Here is a 22,796-nt window from a genome sequence, read left to right on the forward strand (position 1 = left end):
GCCTAGCACAATTACAAAATAAAAGATCAATAATTATTGAATAAATGAGTACATGGGTGAATGAGGAAGTGAATGAAAGAGTTGAAGACACTGAAGAGTATAGTGTGTATGGACAGAGGTTAGCAAAAATAAATTTCGAGCGGTAGAAATTAGTCACATTTTTCCATTTTACTCCATAAATAAGAATTTATTTATCATGATTAGAGCCTATTCATGTGTTTTTAAACATCAATATTAAAAGATTACTCTAAAAATAGCTATTTACTTCTGGCAGTATTGCGTTTTGCTAAAGTCTAAAATGAACAGCAGGTTAGAAATAGTAGTACATCAGGATTCCTAGAAGTAGCTGACAGCTACTAAGAACTAACTGCTGACAGTTTAGAGGAGTAATAGAAATGTCGACTAGCAAATCCTGGCAATTTAGTGTTATTCAGGATTGTTATTAAAATCCTCTAAAGCGTGAATATTATACTGATGACCTTTGCTCAATAAGAAAGTGATTATGTGAAGTTTCTTCTGTTTAATAAGGAATTAAAAAAATCAAATATAACTCAATTATCTTATTTAGAAATAAGATATTCACTTATTCATGTGAAATAATTATTCATTTTCACAAAATGCTTCTTGAAAGAGTGGTACACAGATGCTCTCTCAACTTCCTCTCTTCCCATTTTTGGCTTCATTTGCATTTTACCCCGTCACTATACTTAAACTGTTTTTAGCAAGTCACTAGTAACTTCCATGGTTTCCAATTTAATGAATACTTTTCAGTGCTAATTATAGATGGGTTTTTCAGGGCATGGACATTGCCAATCTCTTGGCTTTTTGGCCACTCCCACATCTTTTGATTATTTTTTAGGCTCCTTTGATGGCTTTTTTTTGTCCACCTCTTCCTTAACAATGAGTGTCTTCCTCAACCTGCCCTTCTCACTTTTCATTATGGCCTCAGTAATCCTAATTACTCCAAATGCTTCAACTCCGTATTCAAGATCCTTAAATTATAATTTAATTTTAACCTTTCTAACCTGGATCAACATGTTCAAACCTGAACTCATCATCCCTTCCTATATCCTTTCAAACTTCTGTTTCCTGTCTCAGAGACCATTCGCCAAGTTGCCAAAGCCCCAACCCCAGGAGTCATTTTTGATTCTTCCAATTCAGGGCCCACACCCAATTAGTCATCAAGACCTACTTTTGTACCTCCTTAATATCTCCATTTCTCCTGTTACTGCCCTGATTTAGACCCTCATAATTTCTTGCGTGAATTACTGGACTAGCCTTCTAAAGGATCTCTCTGCCTCTAATGCTCCATATTCTATTACAGTGCTCTTTTCAAATTTCAAATTTGATCATATCATTCACTTGTTTAATATCCTTTGATGATTCCTCTGTGCCTTCAGGATAAAACTGACACTCCTTGAGAATTTCATAAATGAGCTCCTACTTCTCATTCTAGCATCAACTTGAGCAGCATCTCCCACCATCCTCAGCCACCACGTGTTCACTGTGTTCTGACTTTACAAGTGATCACCAGTTCCCTGAATTAACCATACTCTCTCCTTTCAGGGCCATTTCTCATTGCTCCTCTTACCTAGGATACCTTTCTGATTCCTTCCTCTGCTGCTTCCTCCAATTCCCTGCCAAATTCACCTATCCTCTAAGATTCAGTATTTGCATTTCCTCCTCTGGAGAGTTCTTAGACTAGGCTAGGTTGGTAATTTTTGGTCTTTAAAGTTACTGCCATCACTATATTTGGTATACAGAATTGTGACAACATGTTTAAAATGCTGCCTTTCCCTGGAGTTCCTGAAATTGTAATAGTCTGTTGTCCTCAGCCTTATCACAGTTCCTAGAACACACCGAGTGGATAACATGTTGAATGCGGGAATAGAATAAGTAATGCCATATTGCTCAGAAGGATTGCTGTTGAACTGGAAGAAGGGAAGGATTTGAAGCTACTAGAAATAATTTTATAGTTTTAGGGCAGAGTGCACTGATACAGAAACTACCAAATACAAAGAGGGGCTGAAAAACTGCAGAAGACTGTCTTATAGTCCTGGTCACTAGATCAACTAGTGTCATAGTTTAAGTCTTGCTACTAGAACAAACTTCACAAACTCCGGGTTTCCTCAGTGATGGGACTCCCTGTTGATGATAAGGAGGAATTTGCATGAAAATGAAGCAGAGCAATTGGAATTACAGCCACGTGTGTTCTAGCTAGCTCCTCCTGGGAGGAAGCTCTGGGAGTAGTTTGGGATGTACAGCAGAAAGAGAATGAGTTCAAGAGATGAAAAATATAGATTATATCCCAAAGTGGTTAAACTGAACCTGTGTCCATGGGAGTTTCTTAGATTCTACAAACCTATTGAATCTACTTGGGTAATGGGCAGGTGGCTAATAAATGTACGCAGATCCTTTGCCTCAGCAGTCTTTCCAGAGCCGTCATTGCATCAAAGGTGTGCTAGAGGAATAAGACGAGTGAGTCCATAGAAAGAAGATAATGGACCTTTGATATATTTTCATACTGTTCTTTGACAGTGGTCAAAATTCCATTGATCTCAGTAACAGGACCCAAGATTATTCTTCAGGACTGCATTTATTTATCTGAGAAACTACAGATCATTTGTGAACCCTCTGAAATGTTGGATATGAGGATGTGCCTCAGCCTGTGACCTCTGTCCAGCACAGAATGCACAGATTTTATGAGAAATGTAAGGTGGTCTGTGATTCTCTGTACTGCTCTGTAAAGAGATTTAGTACTGTTCAAAAAGAAAACCCCTCCTAACTCAGGTGGCCCTTCCTGGGCTACTCTGAAGTCCTATGTCCAGGAGCAAGGATGCTGGACTGGAACTGCTGCTTCTTGTATCCAGCGTCCCTTGGGCTTCAATTTGTCTCACATTCTGGGAAAACAGAATTGTATTTTACATGCCTCCCAGAACTGTAATATACTTTGAGTGAGTTCCAGATGTTTTCAAAGATGCCAGATGGCTCACGAGATGCAGACCAGCTTTAAGGAAAATGTGTCCCATTTCCTTGGATGTGAACCACAAATTGAAGCTTTCAGGGCCAGCTGTGGCTGGAGAAGTTCAAGGCCTTCTCTGATAGCCAGCGCTCAGGTGTCACGCAGTGCGCTAAGTGCCTTCACAGGCTTATCTTATTTAACAACTGACAGGAGGCAGATATTTGGAACCCAGTTTTTCCAGATGAAAAATCTGAGACTCAAAGGGTTTAAGCAGATTTACTTTGATTTTCAAGTCATTTATGTTCCATTCTATGAGTATCATCTGAGAACAACTGAGCACTGATGGTGTGATGTAGTTTCTAATAATGAAAAATTTGTATTTCTCCTACCAATCTACTCCTGAACATAAAAACATCGATCTAAGATGAATGGAATCTACTGTCGTGTTCTCTTTCTAGTAAAATATGCTTGTAACAGTCACACACACACTATCATGAACTTTACCTCGGCACGCTTAGTTGACTGTATAAATGAAAGCATAGAGAAAGCTACTTCTGTGCTAGAATAAGAACCCAGTTACAGCATATTGTACCCTTATTTCCTTAGTAAACATCACTTGTTCTTTTAAATTCTCTGACTTCCAATTCTTTTTTTAAATAAGAGGAGGGGAGATAGAGAAACAGACACCCACACATGCCCTACCAGGACCCACCTGGTGACCACCATCTGGGTCTGATGCTTGATATCAACTGCGCTATCCTCAGCGTCTGGGGCTGGCTCAGACCAACTGCACTATCCTCAGCATCTGGGGCTGGCTCAGACCAACTGCGCTATCCTCAGTGCCCAGGGCCAACACTCAAAACAATCGAGCCACTGGCTGTGAGAGGGGAAGAGAGAAAGAACAGGGAGAGAGAGGGGAAGAGAAGCAGATGGTCACTTCTAATATGTGCCCTGATCGGGGGTCAAACTGGGGACATTTGCAAACCAGGCATCTGATGCTCTACCCACTGAGCAAACCACTATTTACCTAGATGAAAGATATTTTTCAATTTTTCCAATGGGACTCAATTCCCCCAATCCCACCCCTTCTGTACTTTCCAATTTCTTCTACTTTTCTGGAATTCTAACTTTTGTGTCCTGAGCTCAGTGGAATCTTCCAGATGTCTTCTGCCTAATGGAGTTCCAATTCTGGTTCTTAATTTCCAGTTTTTTTCTGTATTTTGAATCCTTCCTCTGCCACTTGCTAGCTGAGGTCCTTGGGTGACTCAACTGGCTTCTCCGAGACTCAGATTTTAAAATTTATTAAATGAGTATGGTAACAACTACTTAGAGTCTGTCGCTATTTTCAAGGTTGGATGAGATGATGCAAGTAAAGCATGTAGTGCAGCACTTGGCACTTAATGAGAACTCAGGAAAGCTCAATGGTGACGGTTGCTGTTAATGGAATTGTAGTATTAGTGGTAATTATTATTTTGCCTGTATCCTAGGTAGCCTCATGACTGGCGTTTATGGTTCTGGATCTTCTTCCATGAAACACATCTGCACTGTTAATTAGCTCTCCAAAAGGAACACGTTCATTTCTTTCAGCAGTAAATCACATAGATCCTTATAGTTTCATGTTCCTAAGGACTGGGATACCCCATGCTGACCTCATAGAAGCCGGTAGAAGATGTGAGAAATGAACATTTGGCTTTGGCAAAATACTTGTTTTTCATAGTGAAATATTATTTGGGTATTGCCATATTCTATATTGTTAACATAAAACATAGCTTGACATAAGTAATTCCTGGAGCAGTTCCGCACGTTCCATAATTCCTTTTCTATTTTATTTTTCTCCTTTCTGGCACAGAAAATAAAAAACTGTAATACATTCCACAGGCAGAACATAGTTCCTAACTGTGCCTTCTTACTATAGACTCAATGCTGCAAGGTAGATTTTTAGAGATGAAAAAATCTGAAATCTAATTTTGGTTACCTTGGGTAGGGGCAGGTAGCCAGAGAATGCATGATCTTCTTTTCGAAAACTCAGATTAAGGCTCTCTATATTGAGTTTGCCATTGGCTGTCCTGAGTGCCATCTTGAAGATCTCCAACAGGCTCTTGTTCACTTCTGACTGTAAGTTGGAATGTTGAGGGGCAGTACTGCTTGGAAGGGCAGGGGAAAGTCTGTGAAAAGAGGATCCACTCAAAACTTCTGTGTGTTTCCATCTATGTCTCGCAACTCTGTTACATACTGGCAAACCAGAAAACCCACCCAGTACGGCCTTCTGAATCTTGGGAACCTGGCCGTGGGACTGTCTGTGCTGATTCCAAAGATTACCTCAAACCTATTCTAGTCTAGTGTGCACCATAGCCTCATCTCCAGGAGGAACCAAGACATTTGACTAGAATATAGACCCAAGTTTGTAACCTGCTCTCTTTTTGCCAGGTTGACAGAAAAAATGAAAAGTGTCCATAGTAGTTTCCTTCCCCTGCTAGATCTTACTTTTTAAAGCCCAGATAATCAAATTTCCAAATTGTACATCATCACAAAGCAAAGCAGATCCTGGTAGGTCCTTGTAACCAGGGATCCTATATAAAAAAAAATTGTGAACCAGGCGAGCTTCCTACATTATCCTTAACTCTGCTATTTGTATCAGGAAAACCCAGGAAAGTTTGGGGGTAATTATGTATTTACCAGTTGGCATGCCAACATATGTAATTATTCAGATGGTATCTGACTTTTGTCACTTTATATAACAGGTGGAAAATACCAGAGCTATTAAATGTTGAAGTCATTTATTTTATGAAACTAGTTTGAAATGTTTACTTATTTAACTTTCAAAGGTATGTGTCCTTCCAGATCTGACCAAACTATTTTCTCTGCAGTGACTCTTGATCCTAATTTCCATTGTGTCAGCTTAAGTGTCACTTCCCTAGAGTGAAGTGACACACCCCAACCCCTACTCATCTAAAGTAGTTTACTTTCAGGCGTGTGCTGGTGAATCTAACAAACAGCTCTTTAGGATAAAGCCCTAATTTGGAGCACTACTAATTCTCGTGGTGTGAATATGCCCACCATGGCTAATTTCAAGCTACCAATATGATGGCACTGAGTGCGGAGTTGGGGACTGATGCACATAGGAGGCCCTCAGGATGCTGCAGCACCCCCTGCTTGATAACCCTTATAGATCCTTGTCTTTTTCCTTTCTAAGTCTCCCTTGAGTTGTATTCTCATCTTTATTTGCTCAGTCATTATTTCATGTCTGACTTCCCTAGTGGATGCTCCATAAGATGTGAGTTGAGTCTGTTTTGTTCCTTTCTATTTCTGGGAGATGTTGTACAGTCCCTGCAATGGGTTATTTTTAGATGTATTTAACTTTCCTGAAGGTTATACTGGATCTCCTTTTGCTCTGAATCTCCTACTTGAGCTTTGGCACCAAACTATGCTATTCTGAATTACTTAATAATAGCTAATATATATTCAGAAGTTTGGTACAGGAAAAGACCAGTGGCTATTTGTCTTTGTTTTGGTCTCCTCGCTGTATGCCATCTTTTCCTTGTCCATGGAGTTCCCCAGCTCAGGAGTCTGCCTCTCACTCTAGCAGAGGAAAATGCCTGCTATTTGCTTTACCATGCTGCTGAGGGCACATGACTAGGGCCTTGCCAATTACACGTATCTATCCCAGCTTTGAATCAGAAGTTTTCCCTCCTTTTTTCTTTTCTTGCAATGCCAGTTTCTGGGGGTAGGAATTCATGAAGCTCTAGCCCCCATCTCTGTACAGTGATTATTGCATGGGCAGATGTTGTATGGAACCTGTTTACTGCAGCTGGTGGGGTTTCTTAGAAAATCTGCTGCAAGAGTTGATTTCATCTGGTCCAACTTAGGTGATGGTAGTATTGCCACTCCTGCTCCCACCAGTGATTCTGGAGGCTTTTTAAACATCACAGAGCTGCCTCATTAGAGGATCTACCTGAAAGATCATGGGAGGGCACTTTCCTGAACGGCACATTAATTAACAAAGAACCTGGATTCTTTACAGACCATTAATCCTGCGTTTACTTCTACACACACCATGTCTGGTTTGTGTAAAGCAGCACCTTCTCTGATGAGTTCAAAGTGATCTCTTTATGTACTTTTTTTTATAGGGCAGATACCTAAATGTCTTTGCATGTGAAGTGATGCAGGCTCTTTGGATAATTGGAGGTGTCAATTACACTCAACACTGAGCATGTCCCATGTGCCAGGATTTGTGCTAGAACTGTGCTAGACACTGAGTTGGCCAAGACACAAGCTATTCCTAACCTCATATGTCAAGTAAGTAATTAAAAGTACAATGTCTGTTATGAAGGGGAAAATCTATGGGACCATACAGTAAGGAGACATAACTGAGTCTAGGGCTCTGGAGAAGCCTCCTGACTAGGGCTTATAAGACCCATACCTGCCAATGAGCGGCCATGTTTTCTGGTGCACAGTCTATTAACTCTCAGGGACCTAAATCTCACAGTCTGTATTACATAAGCGTGGCTACTGATTATTGAAAAATTATCGGGGTTTATGGCTTTCAGTAGGTCAGTTCCTCCAAGAGTGGTATTTGTCTGGCATATCTACATGGCCATATCACTTTCTTAAGTCTGTGAGCCCTTGAAGGAGTGATTGGGCCTTGCCAATCTCTGAATTCATTGTGCCCAGCAAAGTGTTGGCAAGCAGCTGATATTCAATGAATTTTTGTTGAATGACGTGTTAGAGTCAAAAAGGCACACTGTAGGGACATTTGTACAGAAAACGCTACCTTTTTCTTAAAGGAAAGTGGTTAATTCCTATCCCATGGCTCTTAGTCACTATGTCACTTTATCTGTAACTGGAAAGAAAAGAGTATCTTCTGGAAGGACAATTAAAAATAATAACAAACATTTATATAGCACTTACTGAGTACCAGGGACTTTTTAAAAAGGACTATGCATTAATTAACTCAGTCACTGTTACAAATCTCTGGAGTTAATTCTATTATTATTCCCATTTTACAGTTGGAGAATGGAAGCAACAGAGAAGGTCAGTGACTAGCCTAAGGTTACAGAGCCAGTTAGTGGCAGAGACAGGGATGAGTCCAGGCTTCTGGCAAAGGAGTTATGCTCCTACTCCACAGCACTTGGCCACTTTTTTGTGGAGAATGCACAGACCATCATGGTCGACGGTGTTCCATCACTAATGATATTCCTCACATTCTATTTTTAATTTTATTCATTTCTTTTCCTTGAGAGTATGTGAAGGCATTATTGATTCCTGTGCCTCCAATGTTCCTGTGTTCGTACCTGTAGCCCAGGAGTTCAGTGACTGAACATATTGCTGGAATCATACTCTAGATGAGTTCTGCACCAGTAAACAACCATTTCTTCATAATGTTTTTCATTTTCACATATCCACCTCATAAAAAAGACACACACTTGATGTTAAGAAACCTGTGCAACTGCTGTAAATAATTTCTTGTGTCAACCTATGTACAACATAGAGAGAGAAAACTCTAAGTATAAGCCAAGTGTTGATGAGCAGCAGAGTGTTCCTGCATTGGGTGCGTTTGTTGAGTGAATGGCGGGCTCTGCTCGCCCTACAAGTCTAGGAATAATATGCCCACAAAGAGGGAGACAGTACCTCTCACTGGGGTGGCTACCACCCTGAGCTTTCTGCAGGCTGCTGTTCACAAATGTTTTGCTTGGCTGTGAATCATCTGCAGCTGCAACTTTTAAAAAACACAGTAGCTTTTCATAGTTCACCTGAAAATTAAAAATAAAACAGAACATCCTCATTTAATTTACACTTATAGGAAAAAGGCCTGCTGAAATAAAATGTGTTTGAAATTGTTTACCATTAAAAGTTTTTAAAGCAGCTTAAAAATATAATTTAATAATTATTAGTGCTTTTAAACCAAATATTCCTATTATTCTCCCTTCTGAGTAAATGGTAAAATTGTACTTTCTGGTTGCCGTGTGGTTGGGTAGACCCACGTAACCAGTTCTGGACAATGAGTTATGAGCAGAAGGGACATGTGCTACTTCTGAGTTGAGGATTAAACTGTTGACATGAGACCTTCTAGAGTTCTCCTTTCCACCTTCTTCTATATGTAAAGATATTCCGGAGTGTCTGCTTCATCAGCCTGGGTTTTGGAGTTAAGAAAATGACTATGCTAAGAAGAGCCTGTGGCTGACTCATTACAGAAATGTAATGCAAACAAAAAATAAGCTTTGTTGTTTTAAGCAACTAAGATTTGGGGCTATTTGTTACTACATCATAACCTAGCCTTTATCCTCTCTCTCTATGCTCTCTCTCCCACAATTCTTATATATTAATTATATATATAATATATGCTTATATTTAGATATATTCAGATTATTTGAGATAAGGTCTTATTATATTAGCTTACCACCACCACTACCACCTCCACCATGACCTCTACAACCTCCTCCTCCTCCAACTCCACCTCCACCACCTCCTCCACCTCCTCCTCCTCCTCCTCCTCCTCCTCCTCCTCCTCCTCCAGTTGCTTAATAAGTAAATTGATGGTGATAAGTTATAGTTCAAAAACACCTCCCACTCTCTAGGAACTATAATACATCTTAGTCAAGATCTCCATTCTTACCTTGGAGTATACAGACTTCTCAGCTTGTAAATAGAGTTAAGTGCACCCATTATCTTGAGTCTGTAACTCCCCCTGTAGTGTTAGTAGACATTGAAGGTTGGGACAGGAAAGCCCTTTAAAGAAAAATTAAACAAGACGAAGAGACCTAAATTTATTTTCTAGTCTGGTCTATTCTGACTAGAGGTTCCCACAGATGAATATAAATAAGCTTTGTATCTTAGGGTCAATAAGAAAGGTTATTTTTTTAGGAAAGAATGTAGGATTGTAATTCTATTTCTCTGGTGAGTGTAAGTAAAATAAATAAAAGGAATCCACCCTCAAAATGGCAAGGTGGCCATACCATTTCAGGAGAGCCATCCCTGGAGAATCTCTGGCAGAGGATCCTACCTGTCAGTAGCTGGAGAGAGACTCCATGCCTCAGAAAGAGGTGACTCAGCTGAGACTGAAGAAGAAATCCTGAAGCGATGGGATCCAGGATTTTCAGCTCTTTTTGAAGCTTGTCTAATAAGCCAGTACTCAAAGGGTGTGACTTGAGTTCTCTTCTGACAACGTTGAGAAGGAAAATGTCTTCTTTTGTCAATCCACTTGACCTCTGGCCAATGTCCTGACACAGCAACAGCAAATTAACAGGGCTCTGAAATATGGCTGAAGGTCAGTGCAAGGAAGCGGTAGCCTAGCAGGGCTGGTATGGGAGCATCCACTTTGATCCTAGCCTCGAATAGGATGAATTAGTGATACCTGAAGGTAAGTGTTCAGTCTGGGTGTATTTATTAATTTTTAATGCCTCGGGACCCTCTCCTTCACAAGACAAGAAGCAAATAATTTCAGGATACATGCTCTGTCCGTCAAAAGGCTCCTTAAGGACTATCATCTGTATTTTACAAAATAACTTTTTGATTATATGAAAATTTAGAATGACATATCTTAGAGATCTACTAGATTTGGGAGGAGGAAGGTGGGAGGAAGAAGTTGAGACAGTTAAGGTTTTCCTCTCAGCTCCCCAGGAAAGCTTCCTGGAAAGATAATTAGACATATGGAGTCAGGTGTCCACTACTCCATCCTCAGACTGTTTATCTGCTTCACGTCAAAATATATATAGTCAGCAACTAATACTCCTCTATCTGCAACAGAGAACAACTCACTGACTCAGCATACACACCTCAGGTTGGTCAGAGCCTCCCCTTCCCATCTGTTCCAAGGACCAGTCCTTAAATTTTCTCCTGGGGAGGCCATGGATATAAGACAGGGACTGGTCTCCAGTTGGTACAGAGATGCAATGGACATGTGCCTGGTTGGAAGTTTGAAAGAAACAAAGACAAATAGTAGTATGTGTCAGAAGGGGGAAGGGAAAAAGAAAGAGGAAAGAAGAGACACTATAAGTGAGCCAACCAATTTCTTAAAACATATTCCTAGTTCCAAATGACTTTAGTCCAGGTACTCATTAGGTCTCCGAGTCCCCAAAGAAGAAAGTTTGCCTCAACATCAATTTCAGCCTTATGTTAATTAATAAGTGTTTGACAAATATATGAACAATTACATATTGTTTTGCTTGTATAAGAAAGAAGGTATCTGTACAAATAAAAGTTAGGTAGAACATAAGGTATTTATAGACAGATTGGGGTTCTTATTGGAGATAAAGGTATCCTTAGGCTTTTTTTCTTTTTTGAATAATTTTATTTTTAATGGGGCAACATCAATAAATCAGGATACATATATTCAAAAATAACAACTCCAGGTTATCTTGTCATTCACTTATGTTGCATACCCATCACCCAAAGTCAGATTGTCCTCTGTCACCTTCTATCTTGTTTTCTTTGTGCCCCTCCCTCTCCCCCTTTCCCTCTCCCATTCCTCCTCCCCCCCCCCCCCCGTAACCACCACACTCTTATCAATGTCTCTTAGTTTCACTTTTATGTCCCACCTATGTATAGAATAATGCAGTTCCTGGTTTTTTCTGATTTACTTATTTCACTTCGTATAATGTTATCAAGATCCCACCATTTTGCTGTAAATGATCTGATGTCATCATTTCTTATGGCTGAGTAGTATTCCATAGTGTATATGTGCCACATCTTCTTTATCCAGTCATCTATTGATGGGCTTTTTGGTTGTTTCCATGTCCTGGTCACTGTGAACAATGCTGCAATGAACATGGGGCTGCATGTATCTTTACGTATTAATGTTTCTGAGTTTTGGGGGTATATACCCAGTAGAGGGATTGCTGGGTCATAAGGTAGTTCTATTTTCAGTTTTTTGAGGGACCACCATACTTTCTTCCATAATAGTTGTACTACTTTACATTCCCACCAACAGTGTATGAGGGTTCCTTTTTCTCCACAGCCTCTCCAACATTTGCTATTTTACTTGTCTTGTTGATAATAGCTAATCTAATAGGTGTGAGGTGGTATCCCATTGCAGTTTTGATTTGCATTTCTCTAATAACTAAAGAAGATGAGCATCTTTTCATATATCTGTTGGCCATTTGTATTTCTTCCTGGAAGAAGTGTCTTTTCATGTCCTCTTCTCATTTTTTTATTGGATTGTTTGTTTGTTTGTTGTAGAGTTTTATGAGTTCTTTGTATATTTTGGATACTAGGCCCTTACCTGAGCTGTTGTTTGAAAATATCATTTCCCATTTAGTTGGCTGTTTATTTTGTTATCAGTTTCTCTTGCTGAGCAAAAACTTCTTAGTCTGATGTAGTCTCATTCATTAATTTTTGTCCTTATGCTTTTTTAATTAGCAGATTTAGGAAGGGCAGCAAAGGCAGTTGAGAACTTTGTCAAGAATGGACTATAAGAGGTTAAAAAACCCAGACTATTACCTCTCAAGAGCAATGTTATTAAAGGGTAACAGAATCAATGCTGGAACAAGGGTCAATGATAGAAATCCTATTCCCTCTCTCTGTGAGCTATAGTGTGTTTTATTTCTCATATTTTATGATGGTTTGACATCTTAGAGGGCCTGTCTGTCTGGAGGAGACTGTCCCCTTCAGGCCTAGCTAATTCCCTAGAGATAGTGAACAGCTGCCTGCTAATACCCTGATCTGCCAGCCAAACAGACCTGCGGCCGTATCCCCAATCACCCCCTTTATCTAAGCTTTGTGCACAAACCCAGTTTCCTCCTGCCTAAAATCAACCAAGGTCCGGACACCAGACAACTAGGGACCTGTACCCAAAGCCTGCTGGGGAAGCTAACCAGTTTACCCTGCTTTTCCTTTCTCGTGGAAACTCCACAAGAGTCTGTGGCCTGTGCTGTCCCCTCACTTCTCCTGCCTCCTGACTGACCTTATCACTTCCCTGTGTGGCTGTGTGTGAGGTGGTGGGCCTCCTTTTTGTGGAAAACGTAAATAATAAACTCTTTTTTCAAAGATAGTTGTCTCTCCATCTGACACTTTGCCATAGTTGCAAGTGTTTGAATTGTAAACAAGTTTTTTTTAAAGACTGCTTATAAATAAGACTATTTTAACATAGTTATAGAAATGAAAATTCACAGAGACAGTATCAAATGCATACTTATAAAGTCCTATTGCTTATACAATGAATAATATTTCATTGTATGCATACACATTTTGTTTATCCAGTCATCTGTTGATGGACACCTCGGTTGCTTCCCCATTCTACTTACTGTGACTAATACTGAGCTGATATCTAAGTTGAGACCTCACTGTAATTAGGATTAAATAAAGATGGAGGGAAGAGAATTTCACATAAAAGGAATAGCACGGGGAAAAGATAGGCGGTAAACAAGACCAAGATACTATCTGGGAAACTGAAGTTCAGTTTAGTGAAAGGTGGGGATGGGAGAGAAGCAGAGAGAAGACAAAGTTGAGTTAAAATGTTAAGTCAAGCAAAGAAATAAAAGGCATCCATATCGGAAAAGAAGAAGTAAAGGTATCACTTTTTGCAGATGATATGATACTATACATCGAAAACCCCAAAGAATCCACAAAAAGACTACTAGAAACAATAAGCCAATACAGTAAGGTCGCAGGATACAAAATTAACATACAGAAGTCAATAGCCTTTCTATATGCCAACAATGAAACAACTGAGAAGGAACTCAAAAGAATAATCCCCTTCACGATTGCAACAAAAAAAATAAAATACTTAGGAATAAACATAACAAAGAATGTAAAGGACTTATATAATGAAAACTATAAACCATTGTTAAGGGAAATCGAAAAAGATATAATGAGATGGAAGAATATACCTTGTTCTTGGCTAGGAAGAATAAATATAATCAAGATGGCTATATTACCCAAAGCAATATACAAATTTAATGCAATTCCCATCAAACTTCCAATGACATTTTTTAAAGAAATAGAGCAAAAAATCATCAGATTTATATGGAACTATAAAAAACCCCGAATAGCCAAAGCAATCCTAAAGAAAAAGAATGAAGCTGGGGGCATTTCAATACCTGACTTCAAACTCTATTATAGGGCCACGACAATCAAAACAGCATGGTATTGGCAGAAAAATAGACACTCAGACCAATGGAACAGAATAGAAAGTCCAGAAATAAAACCACATATATATAGTCAAATAATTTTTGATAAAGGGGCCAACAACACACAATGGAGAAAAGAAAGCCTCTTCAATAAATGGTGCTGGGAAACCTGGAAAGCCACATGCAAAAGAATGAAACTGGACTACAGTCTCTCCCCCTGTACAAAAATTAACTCAAAATGGATCAAAGATCTAAACATAAGACCTGAAACAATTAAGTACATAGAAGAAGACATAGGTACTCAACTCAGGGACCTGGGTTTTAAAGAGCATTTTATAAATTTGACTCCAATGGCAAGAGAAGTGAAGGCAAAAATTAATGAATGGGACTACATCAGACTAAGAAGTTTTTGCTCAGCAAGAGAAACTGATAACAAAATAAACAGAAAGCCAACTAAATGGGAAATGATTTTTTCAAACGACAGCTCAGATAAGGGCCTAATATCCAAAATATACAAAGAACTCATAAAACTCAACAACAAACAAACAAACAATCCAATAAAAAAATGGGAAGAGGATATGAATAGACACTTCTCCCAGGAAGAAATACAAATGGCCAACAGATATATGAAAAGATGCTCATCTTCTTTAGCTATTAGAGAAATGCAAATCAAAACGGCAATGAGATACCACCTCACACCTGTTCGATTAGCTGTTATTAGCAAGTCAGGTAACAGCAAATGTTGGAGAGGCTGTGGAGAAAAAGGAACCCTCATACACTGTTGGTGGGAATGTAAAGTAGTACAACTATTATGGAAGAAAGTATGGTGGTTCCTCAAAAAACTGAAAATAGAACTACCTTATGACCCAGCAATCCCTCTACTGGGTATATATCCCAAAAACTCAGAAACATTGATACGTAAAGACACATGCAGCCCCATGTTTATTGCAGCATTGTTCACAGTGGCCAGGACATGGAAACAACCAAAAAGCCCATCAATAGATGACTGGATAAAGAAGATGTGGCACATATACACTATGGAATACTACTCAGCCATAAGAAATGATGACATCGGAACATTTACAGCAAAATGGTGGGATCTTGATAACATGATACGAAGCAAAATAAGTAAATCAGAAAAAACCAGGAACTGTATTATTCCATACGTAGGTGGGACATAATAGTGAAACTAAGAGACATTGATAAGAGTGTGGTGGTTACGGGGGGGAGGGGGGAATGGGAGAGGGATAGGGGGTGGGGAGGGGCACAAAGAAAACAAGATAGAAGGTGACAGAGGACAATCTGACTTTGGGTGGTGGGTATGCAACATAATTGAACGACAAGATAACCTGGACTTGTTATCTTTGAATATATGTATCCTGATTTATTGATGTCACCCCATTAAAAAAATAAAATTATATAAAAAAAAAAAAAAAAAAAAAAAAAGAGAGAGAGAGAGTAAGACAGGAAAAATAAAAATACATGCTAACCATAAAAAAAAAAAAAATGTTAAGTCAAGGAGTTTGAATTTTATACTAGGGCAATGAAAATTAAACAGTGGTTTTCAATGTTTTACGTAGGGATTACTCTTGATTTGTGGTTTGAAGTTTCTCCTAAAAGAGGTAGCATAAATATCCCTGCCCCATAAGTGTTATGCTTTGACATGTGATTTGCTTTGGCCAGTGAGCTATTGGCAGATAGGACACAAACAAAGACTTAAAATGTACTGTGGTTGAGTTTGTCCTCTTGAAATATGTCCACACTATGAGAAGAATTTGCGTTGAACTGCTCATTTATTCAGACCAATAAGAAAAACACAGAGAAGACTTGAACCAAATTTATAGTGAGTAGCCAACTCGAGGAAAGCCCAACTGAAATAAGTAAATACTGTATTAGTTCACATCTGCAGATGTGGGCATGAGTTTTTGTAAACCACTGAGTATGGGGGTAACTTGTTACACAGAAGTATTATAATAGCGGACCAATGCAGAGAGGAAAGGATAGAAAAGGGGAACCAATTTGAAGATAATTAAAATCTCCCTGCTGAGATATAATGGTGGTCCTACTATGGTGATGGCAGAGGAAACATAAATAAGAGGAAAGTTTTTTGTTTTTTTTTTGTATTTTTCTGAAGCTGGAAACTGGGAGAGACAGTCAGACAGACTCCCGCATGCGCCCAACCAGGATCCACCCGGCACGCCCACCAGGGGCGACGCTCTGCCCACCAGGGGGCGACGCTCTGCCCACCAGGGGGCGATGCTCTGCCCCTCTGGAGGGTCGCTCTGCTGAGACCAGAGCCACTTTAGTGCCTGGGGCAGAGGCCAAGGAGCCATCCTCAGCGCCCGGGCCATCTTTGCTCCAATGGAGCTTTGGCTGCGGGAGGGGAAGAGAGAGAGAGAGAGGAAGGAGGGGGGGGTGGAGAAGCAAATGGGCGCTTCTCCTATGTGCCCTGGCCGGGAATTGAACCCGGGTCCCCCGCACGCCAGGCCGACGCTCTACTGCTGAGCCAACCGGCCAGGGCCAAATAAGAGGGAAGTTTTGAGAGACATAAAGGGGGTAGAATTTAAAGGGCTTGGTGATTAGTTGGTTATCAGAGTTAGGGAGAGAGGGAAGGAAAGCATGGCCAGTTTACTTGCAGGTGCAGCTGAGAGAGCTGTGAGACACAGAGACAAGAAGAGCAGAATAGAAGATTCTGAATATGTTAAATCTGAGCCACCAAGACACAGCCAACTGGGAATGTCCTTGATGTCTGTCTATTGATCTACTATGTGAGAATAACATCCTGGGCCTCTCCCTACCTCACAGGGCTATTGTGCAGAACAAGCAATATAAAACAAGCAAAAGGAGTTTTTAAAAAATTACCAGTCAACTGTGATAATTATTAAAATTAAAGCACTCACACTTTGATTTTCATGGTGCCAGATACAAAAGCACACTCTAATTTTATTCTTGAAACCCTGCTACTGAGTTTGTTGCTAGTCACACATGACATACATTCTTTTTTATTTTCTGAGAAGGCAGAGCTGATGATTCTGTGAAACAATGTAAACAATCTATATATTTTCAAAGACACTTGAGGAGCAGACTTTGGGGACAAAAATCCCCTAGGGCTGGTGGTGAAAAGAGCAGGCTCTTCATTTTTGAAACCTTGAACAAATCATTCAGCTCTTAGGGTCTCTTCATTCTTCATTTGTGAAATGAAGTTTTATATAAATACATGTTGATTTCTAAGATACCTTACTTTTCTTACATACGTGAAACAAATTCACTTAACATTTTCTGCTTTACTAACTTCCTAGTAATAGTATTCTCCAAACTGGATCTGTAATTTAGAAAAAAATATCACACGTGCTCACCCTCAACCACGTCATCTCAGTATTTATCAGCAACTCCTTTTTTGGAGAAAATTAAAATAGTCCAGACTGCCTCTTACATGCCAGGCAGGAGAGCTTATTTTCATCTGTTTGTGAGGGATGAGGGTTTAGACAGGGGTCCCAAACTTTTTACACAGGGGGCCAGTTCACTGTGCCTCAGACCGTTGGAGGGCCGCCACATACAGTGCTCCTCTCACTGCCCACCAATGAAAGAGGTGCCCCTTCCGGAAGTGTGTCAGGGGACTGGATAAATGGCCTCAGGGGGCCGCAGTTTGGGAACACCTGGTCTAGAAGGAGTTCTGATTGGTGTGTGTGTGTGTGTGTAGGTGTGTGTGTGTTTTTCACTGAGGCATGATTCCATTTACCAGTTGTCAAGGTGGTAATGAGGGTCTCTGCACCAGGCAACTGTGGGTGCCATCTGGCAAGCCAGTGCCACACTCTTGGCAGACAGAACCAATTAGGCCCACACCTCCCACAAGGCCTTGCTGTTTGGTGGTTGAGTGTTAGTCCTGCTGAGCCTCCCACAAAAAACCTTGTTGAGTTTTGTGGGGGGGGTTTTGGTGGTGGGGGAAGGGACATCTCATCTCCCTCTGGTGCTACAGAGTTAGTAAAGAATCTAGATGATGGAGGGAGACTATACTTTCAGGGATAATTTCTATAGTTCATTACTAGAGAAGCTTCTCTGAATGTGTAGCACCCAAAACCATGGGGAGGAGGCACAGCGTTCTCTCCTGAGCATGAAGCAGGCTCTTGGTGTTGCCTCAGATGATGGAGGTCCATGAACAGCTTACCCAATAAAAACACTGCCCATTGTAATGGCTAATGTAGAGTCCATACCAGTAATGGACAACTGAGTGTGGTAGGGGCATGTCAAGAAACAAATTTCCATTGATAAGAGAAAAACTAGAAGTGACTTAAATGCCCACTAATAAAGAACAAGTTAAATGAGCCATGCTCTAGCTGTATAAAGTAGTGAATACAATTTGGTGATAAGAACCTAGAACCTGTGATTCTGCCACTTAGTCTTATGATCTGGACAAGGCACTCTATTCCTCAGTTCCTTCACCTCTGAACTGAGGATAACAAGTTTTCCTACCTCATTGGGTGCTTGAGAGTCTTAAATTAGTGAATATATGTCAAGAGCTTAGAATAGCTCCTGGCACATAGTAAATGCTATTTAAGTGTTTGTTTTGAGTATGACTCTCATAGAGCCATTGAAGAAGATGCTTAGGATGAAGATTTTGAAACTAGGGTAGAATTCTTGCTATGAAGTGAATCAAACAGAATAACAAAGAGTATAGACATCATGTTTCTCATTCTATATGCATGGAGGGAAGAAGAAAAATAAATATACATTTTTGTTTTGTTGAGTTTTATTTTCTTCTTCATTATATTCTTCTTCCACTTTCCAAACTTTCTGCATGAGTATATAATATTTTATAATTAGAAAGATCAGCCTGACCTGTGGTGGCACAGTGGATAAAAAGTTGACCTGGAACACTGAGGTCGCCAGTTTGAAACCCTGGGTTTGCCTGGTCAAGGCACATACAGGAAGCAACTACTACGAGTTGATACTTCCTGCTTCTCTCCCGCCCTCCTGTCTCTGTCTCTCTCCTCTTTCTAAAAATCAATAAATAAAATCTAAAAAAAAATCAATAAAAATTTTAAGAAAAGAGAAGAAAACCTGGGTAAAATCTTATCTGCACACTTATGAATCACTTTAAGTTTTCCAAGTATCAGTTTTATCATACCACTGTGATAGACATAACCTCTCAGGTTAATTCCAAACACTAAATGATAAAATTTACCTGAAAGCACTCAGGCAATAATAAGGTTTTTCTTTTTTTTTTTTTTTAATTGTTTTTAGAGAGACAGAAAGAGGAAGAGGGAGGGAGAGAGAAACATTTTTTTGTTGTTCCACTCAGTTGTTCATTTATTGGTTGCTTCCTGTAAGTGCCCTGACTGAGGATGGAACCTATGACCTTGGGGTTTGGGGCCGACCCTTGACTGAGCTAACTGACTATGGTCCATAATAAAATGTGTTATAGCTATAACACTTTTACCAAGGTCATCCTTGGAGAGCAACAACAACAAACATATTAATGCCAGGGTAACATTAGGTAAAAACTCAGAGGTCTTTAGAGTTCGTAATAGATTATTTCACCTCTGCAGATGCATTATGTTCTCCTCCAACCAAGTCCTAAATTCAAGGACTCATTATGAGCAACTCAAAAGAACATATTAACTGGGGATTAGGAAACCCAAGTCCCGGCATAGGCTGTGCCACTGACATATTTCACAAGTCACTTTTATTTCTGGACCCTAGTGTTCAAGTGGGCCTTTCAAGTATGGGGTGGTGAGCTGTAATCACTCCAAATAACTATTTTTCCTGGTGTTCTTATGAACAAAAGTCACAAATCCATAGGCTTTTATTTTCTCATATAACTAAAAACTAGCTCATATCTGAGTGATTTAGTAGGGGCTATTAAAATTATAAACTAAACATAGTTATGTGCGAGTGTACTGCAGACTCTAATTCAGTATTCTGCTAAAATATCTGGCTGCACTTAATGCTTGGCAGCGCTGCAAAACTCCTACTTTATGTATCTGTTTAATTTCCATTTCAGCAATTTTTGGAAAGGTCAGTTTGTTATCAATGAATTGTTAGTTTTGTCTTGATTTGGATCCAGTTTTTAATTGCTGCTATTCTTGTTTTTTAATTAGATTCATCGTTATCAAGTTAGTTTGTTGTGGATTGTTTGGTTGATTCTTAACAGATATAGATTTCTATTCAAATAGTTTGGGGCTGTTAACTTTTTCATATCTGGATATGATTGCAAGGGAACTTGAAAGTAAACAATCTCTCCTTGTAATGTTAAAGAGACACCACCACCTCATCTCCAGCCTATCTTATATTGATATTTGCATGAACAGTGATGATTATCACTATATGACCATCCTTGAGTGAGCCACAGAGTAGGTTTACCAACTCAATTGGTGGTCAAGAAAGATGTAATATACACAATAACCTCAAAATTCATTTTCAGATTGAAAAAATTCATTCTAATTCTATTTAAGCATTATATTTATATATTAATTGCCACTAGTATGCATGTGTGTTAGTATGAATCTATGTTTCTATCCTAATAATGAATTTTTCTGACTAGCCTATTACCAAGAAAAGTTCAGGTATTTGTCACTCACTTTGCCATCCAGAAAGCTGCTACTACTGAGTGCTTCTGTTAGGAGTTTCTGGTTGTTCTCTGGGTGCTTGCTGTCTTCCACATCATCTGGGTCATGACTGATTTGATGATCATTGGGATTACTAGGAGCTGGGGGGTCTCTGCTCATCTGCCTTGTGTTAACAGTCACAGATTTCTGTAGCCCTCGTTGAGTTTCTGCCTTTGAATTCTCATTCTCTTTGCTGCGAAGAAACAATTTTGTCCTTAGTTACACATAGAGTAGATCTGTGTGCACTAGACCGGCAGAAACAGAAGGTGTTTGTTGGTGTAAACAGTGGTAACCCAGCATAGTGGAATGAAGCAGTAAGTGCTGGTTATTTGTCTGTGGATCATTTACCATAGAGAAACCATGTCATTATTTCCTTAGGCTCTATTTTCCCCTACCTTCTTCCTCGTACCATAAAAATAATCTATCCATCTGCTCCAGAGCTCTTACTATAAGTAATAGGAGTGCAAAAACAAGCCCTATAGATGATCACATATCTTGCTTCTATGTCTCAGAGGTATTTTTAGTGTTTTAACTAGAAAAGAGAAAACGTCAAGGCAGTTTGCCAGATCCTGTTCTGCTCTCTGTCTCTCCTCAACTCCTCACCTTGAGGCTTCTTTCTCTCGCATCAGTCCTCCATTTCGGTTTCATATTACATAGAGAAAAGAAAAGGGGAAAAAAACCTATAGGCATGACTTAAAGAAAAGCAAATAACAAAATTAAACAATTACTCAACCTTGTTTAATTACTAAAGACTTGTAACAATTTAATGCACCATTTTAAATACAGAAAACTTATTTGAAAATTAAAAAATGCCAGTGGCTACATAAATAGATAAAATTAATATAGTGGGTGACCTGAACAGAGTCAGAAAGTTGAAACTCTTTAACATAATAAATCAATTTTTAAGATTGTGTATTATAAAAAAATGCAGAAGAAGAAGAAAGAGTAAAAACTCTAAATATTTAGTAATAGGTAGATCTTTTGAATATATTATTCTATGTTCCTATGATAGAATATATAGAGCCATTAAAATAGAAATAATTTTAATGATGCAAAAAAATCTCCAGTTATACAAATAAGTAAAAAATAAAATGATCTCAATTATGTATAAAGCATATATATGATATATGTGTTTTTGTGTGAGAGTACACAGTATATCTCTAGAAGGATATATACCAGAAGTGAACAGTTAGTCTCTCTGGATAGTAAAACTCAGTATATTTCATTATATTCAAATATTACTTTATATCTTATAAAACTATTACTCTAAATTTTCTACATGAGGAAATATTTTATATTCAGGAAAAATAAATCTCAAAACACTTATTTGAGATTTGAATAAAACCAAACCCTAGGCAATGATTTAAATGCATGTATACTTTTTACAGGAATCCTTCTGGTTATGGCAGCATGAGAAGGAAAGAAGGCCTTTGGAAAAACTCTGAGAAACACCTACATTTATAGATGGACTAGGAGCCCTAAAAGAAGATTTAGAAGAAATACTCAGTAAGGCAGTGGGGAACTACGAGTGTGGGTTCTTGGCAGCAAAGTGAAGAGAATGTTTCGAGAAAGAGGCCATAGTCACCAGTGTCAGGTACTCCTGAGAAAGGAAAGCTCTGAAAAGTGTCCATTGAATTCAGCCATCAGGACAATATCAGGAATCTGGTAAAGGAGCTTCCGTGAGCTAATGGAGGTGGATGCTTGGCTGAAGTGGGTTAAGAGAATAGCAGGGATGAGAAATCAAAGACAGGAAGTGTAAAGACCTCTATGAGGAAGTTTGGTTGCAGAAGGGAGAGAGATAGCATGGTGACTGGGATGCAATATGGGTTTCAGATAGAGCTTTGTCATTATCTTGTTGAAAGATAGCAAGGACTTTACACATTTAAAATTCCGATTGTGAAGAACCAACTGAACCAGAGAAAAGTAGAGGATGTCATTGATAAAATAAGATGAACCCCGACAAAGTGACATGGGATATCGCTCAGAGAATGGAGGCAGAAATAAACCTCAGCATTGGGTAATAAGGAGGTAGGTGAGAATGGAGGCAAATTTATTTGTACATTTGGTGACAGGGTATTGATCAAATTGCTGACATCTTGAATTTTCTTTTTGATATACATGTTATGGTTATCTGTTGGCTTTCAAGGGGGAAGTGCTGGGGTAGGA

The 22,796-nt window shown here is 39.2% G+C and overlaps 1 protein-coding gene and 1 non-coding gene across 2 annotated transcripts in view; one reads left to right on the forward strand and one right to left on the reverse strand.

Moving 5' to 3' along the window:
- C3H1orf87 (chromosome 3 C1orf87 homolog) overlaps nt 1–22,796 on the reverse strand; it is a 72,248-nt gene that overhangs the window by 37,750 nt on the left and 11,702 nt on the right. Inside the window, exons 2-6 of the mRNA XM_066372188.1 lie at nt 20,604–20,823; nt 10,735–10,863; nt 9,916–10,179; nt 8,591–8,712; nt 4,938–5,127 (exon numbers count right to left, since the gene is read on the reverse strand). Coding sequence (XP_066228285.1) covers nt 4,938–5,127; nt 8,591–8,712; nt 9,916–10,179; nt 10,735–10,863; nt 20,604–20,823 — 925 coding nt within the window. The remainder of the gene's footprint in view (nt 1–4,937; nt 5,128–8,590; nt 8,713–9,915; nt 10,180–10,734; nt 10,864–20,603; nt 20,824–22,796) is intronic.
- LOC136401800 (small nucleolar RNA U3) lies at nt 18,030–18,246 on the forward strand. Its single transcript, XR_010750764.1, has one exon. It is a non-coding gene; the product is annotated as a small nucleolar RNA U3 (small nucleolar RNA).

This window comes from Saccopteryx leptura, chromosome 3 (assembly GCF_036850995.1).
Source record: "Saccopteryx leptura isolate mSacLep1 chromosome 3, mSacLep1_pri_phased_curated, whole genome shotgun sequence".
Taxonomy (NCBI): Eukaryota; Metazoa; Chordata; class Mammalia; order Chiroptera; family Emballonuridae; genus Saccopteryx; species Saccopteryx leptura.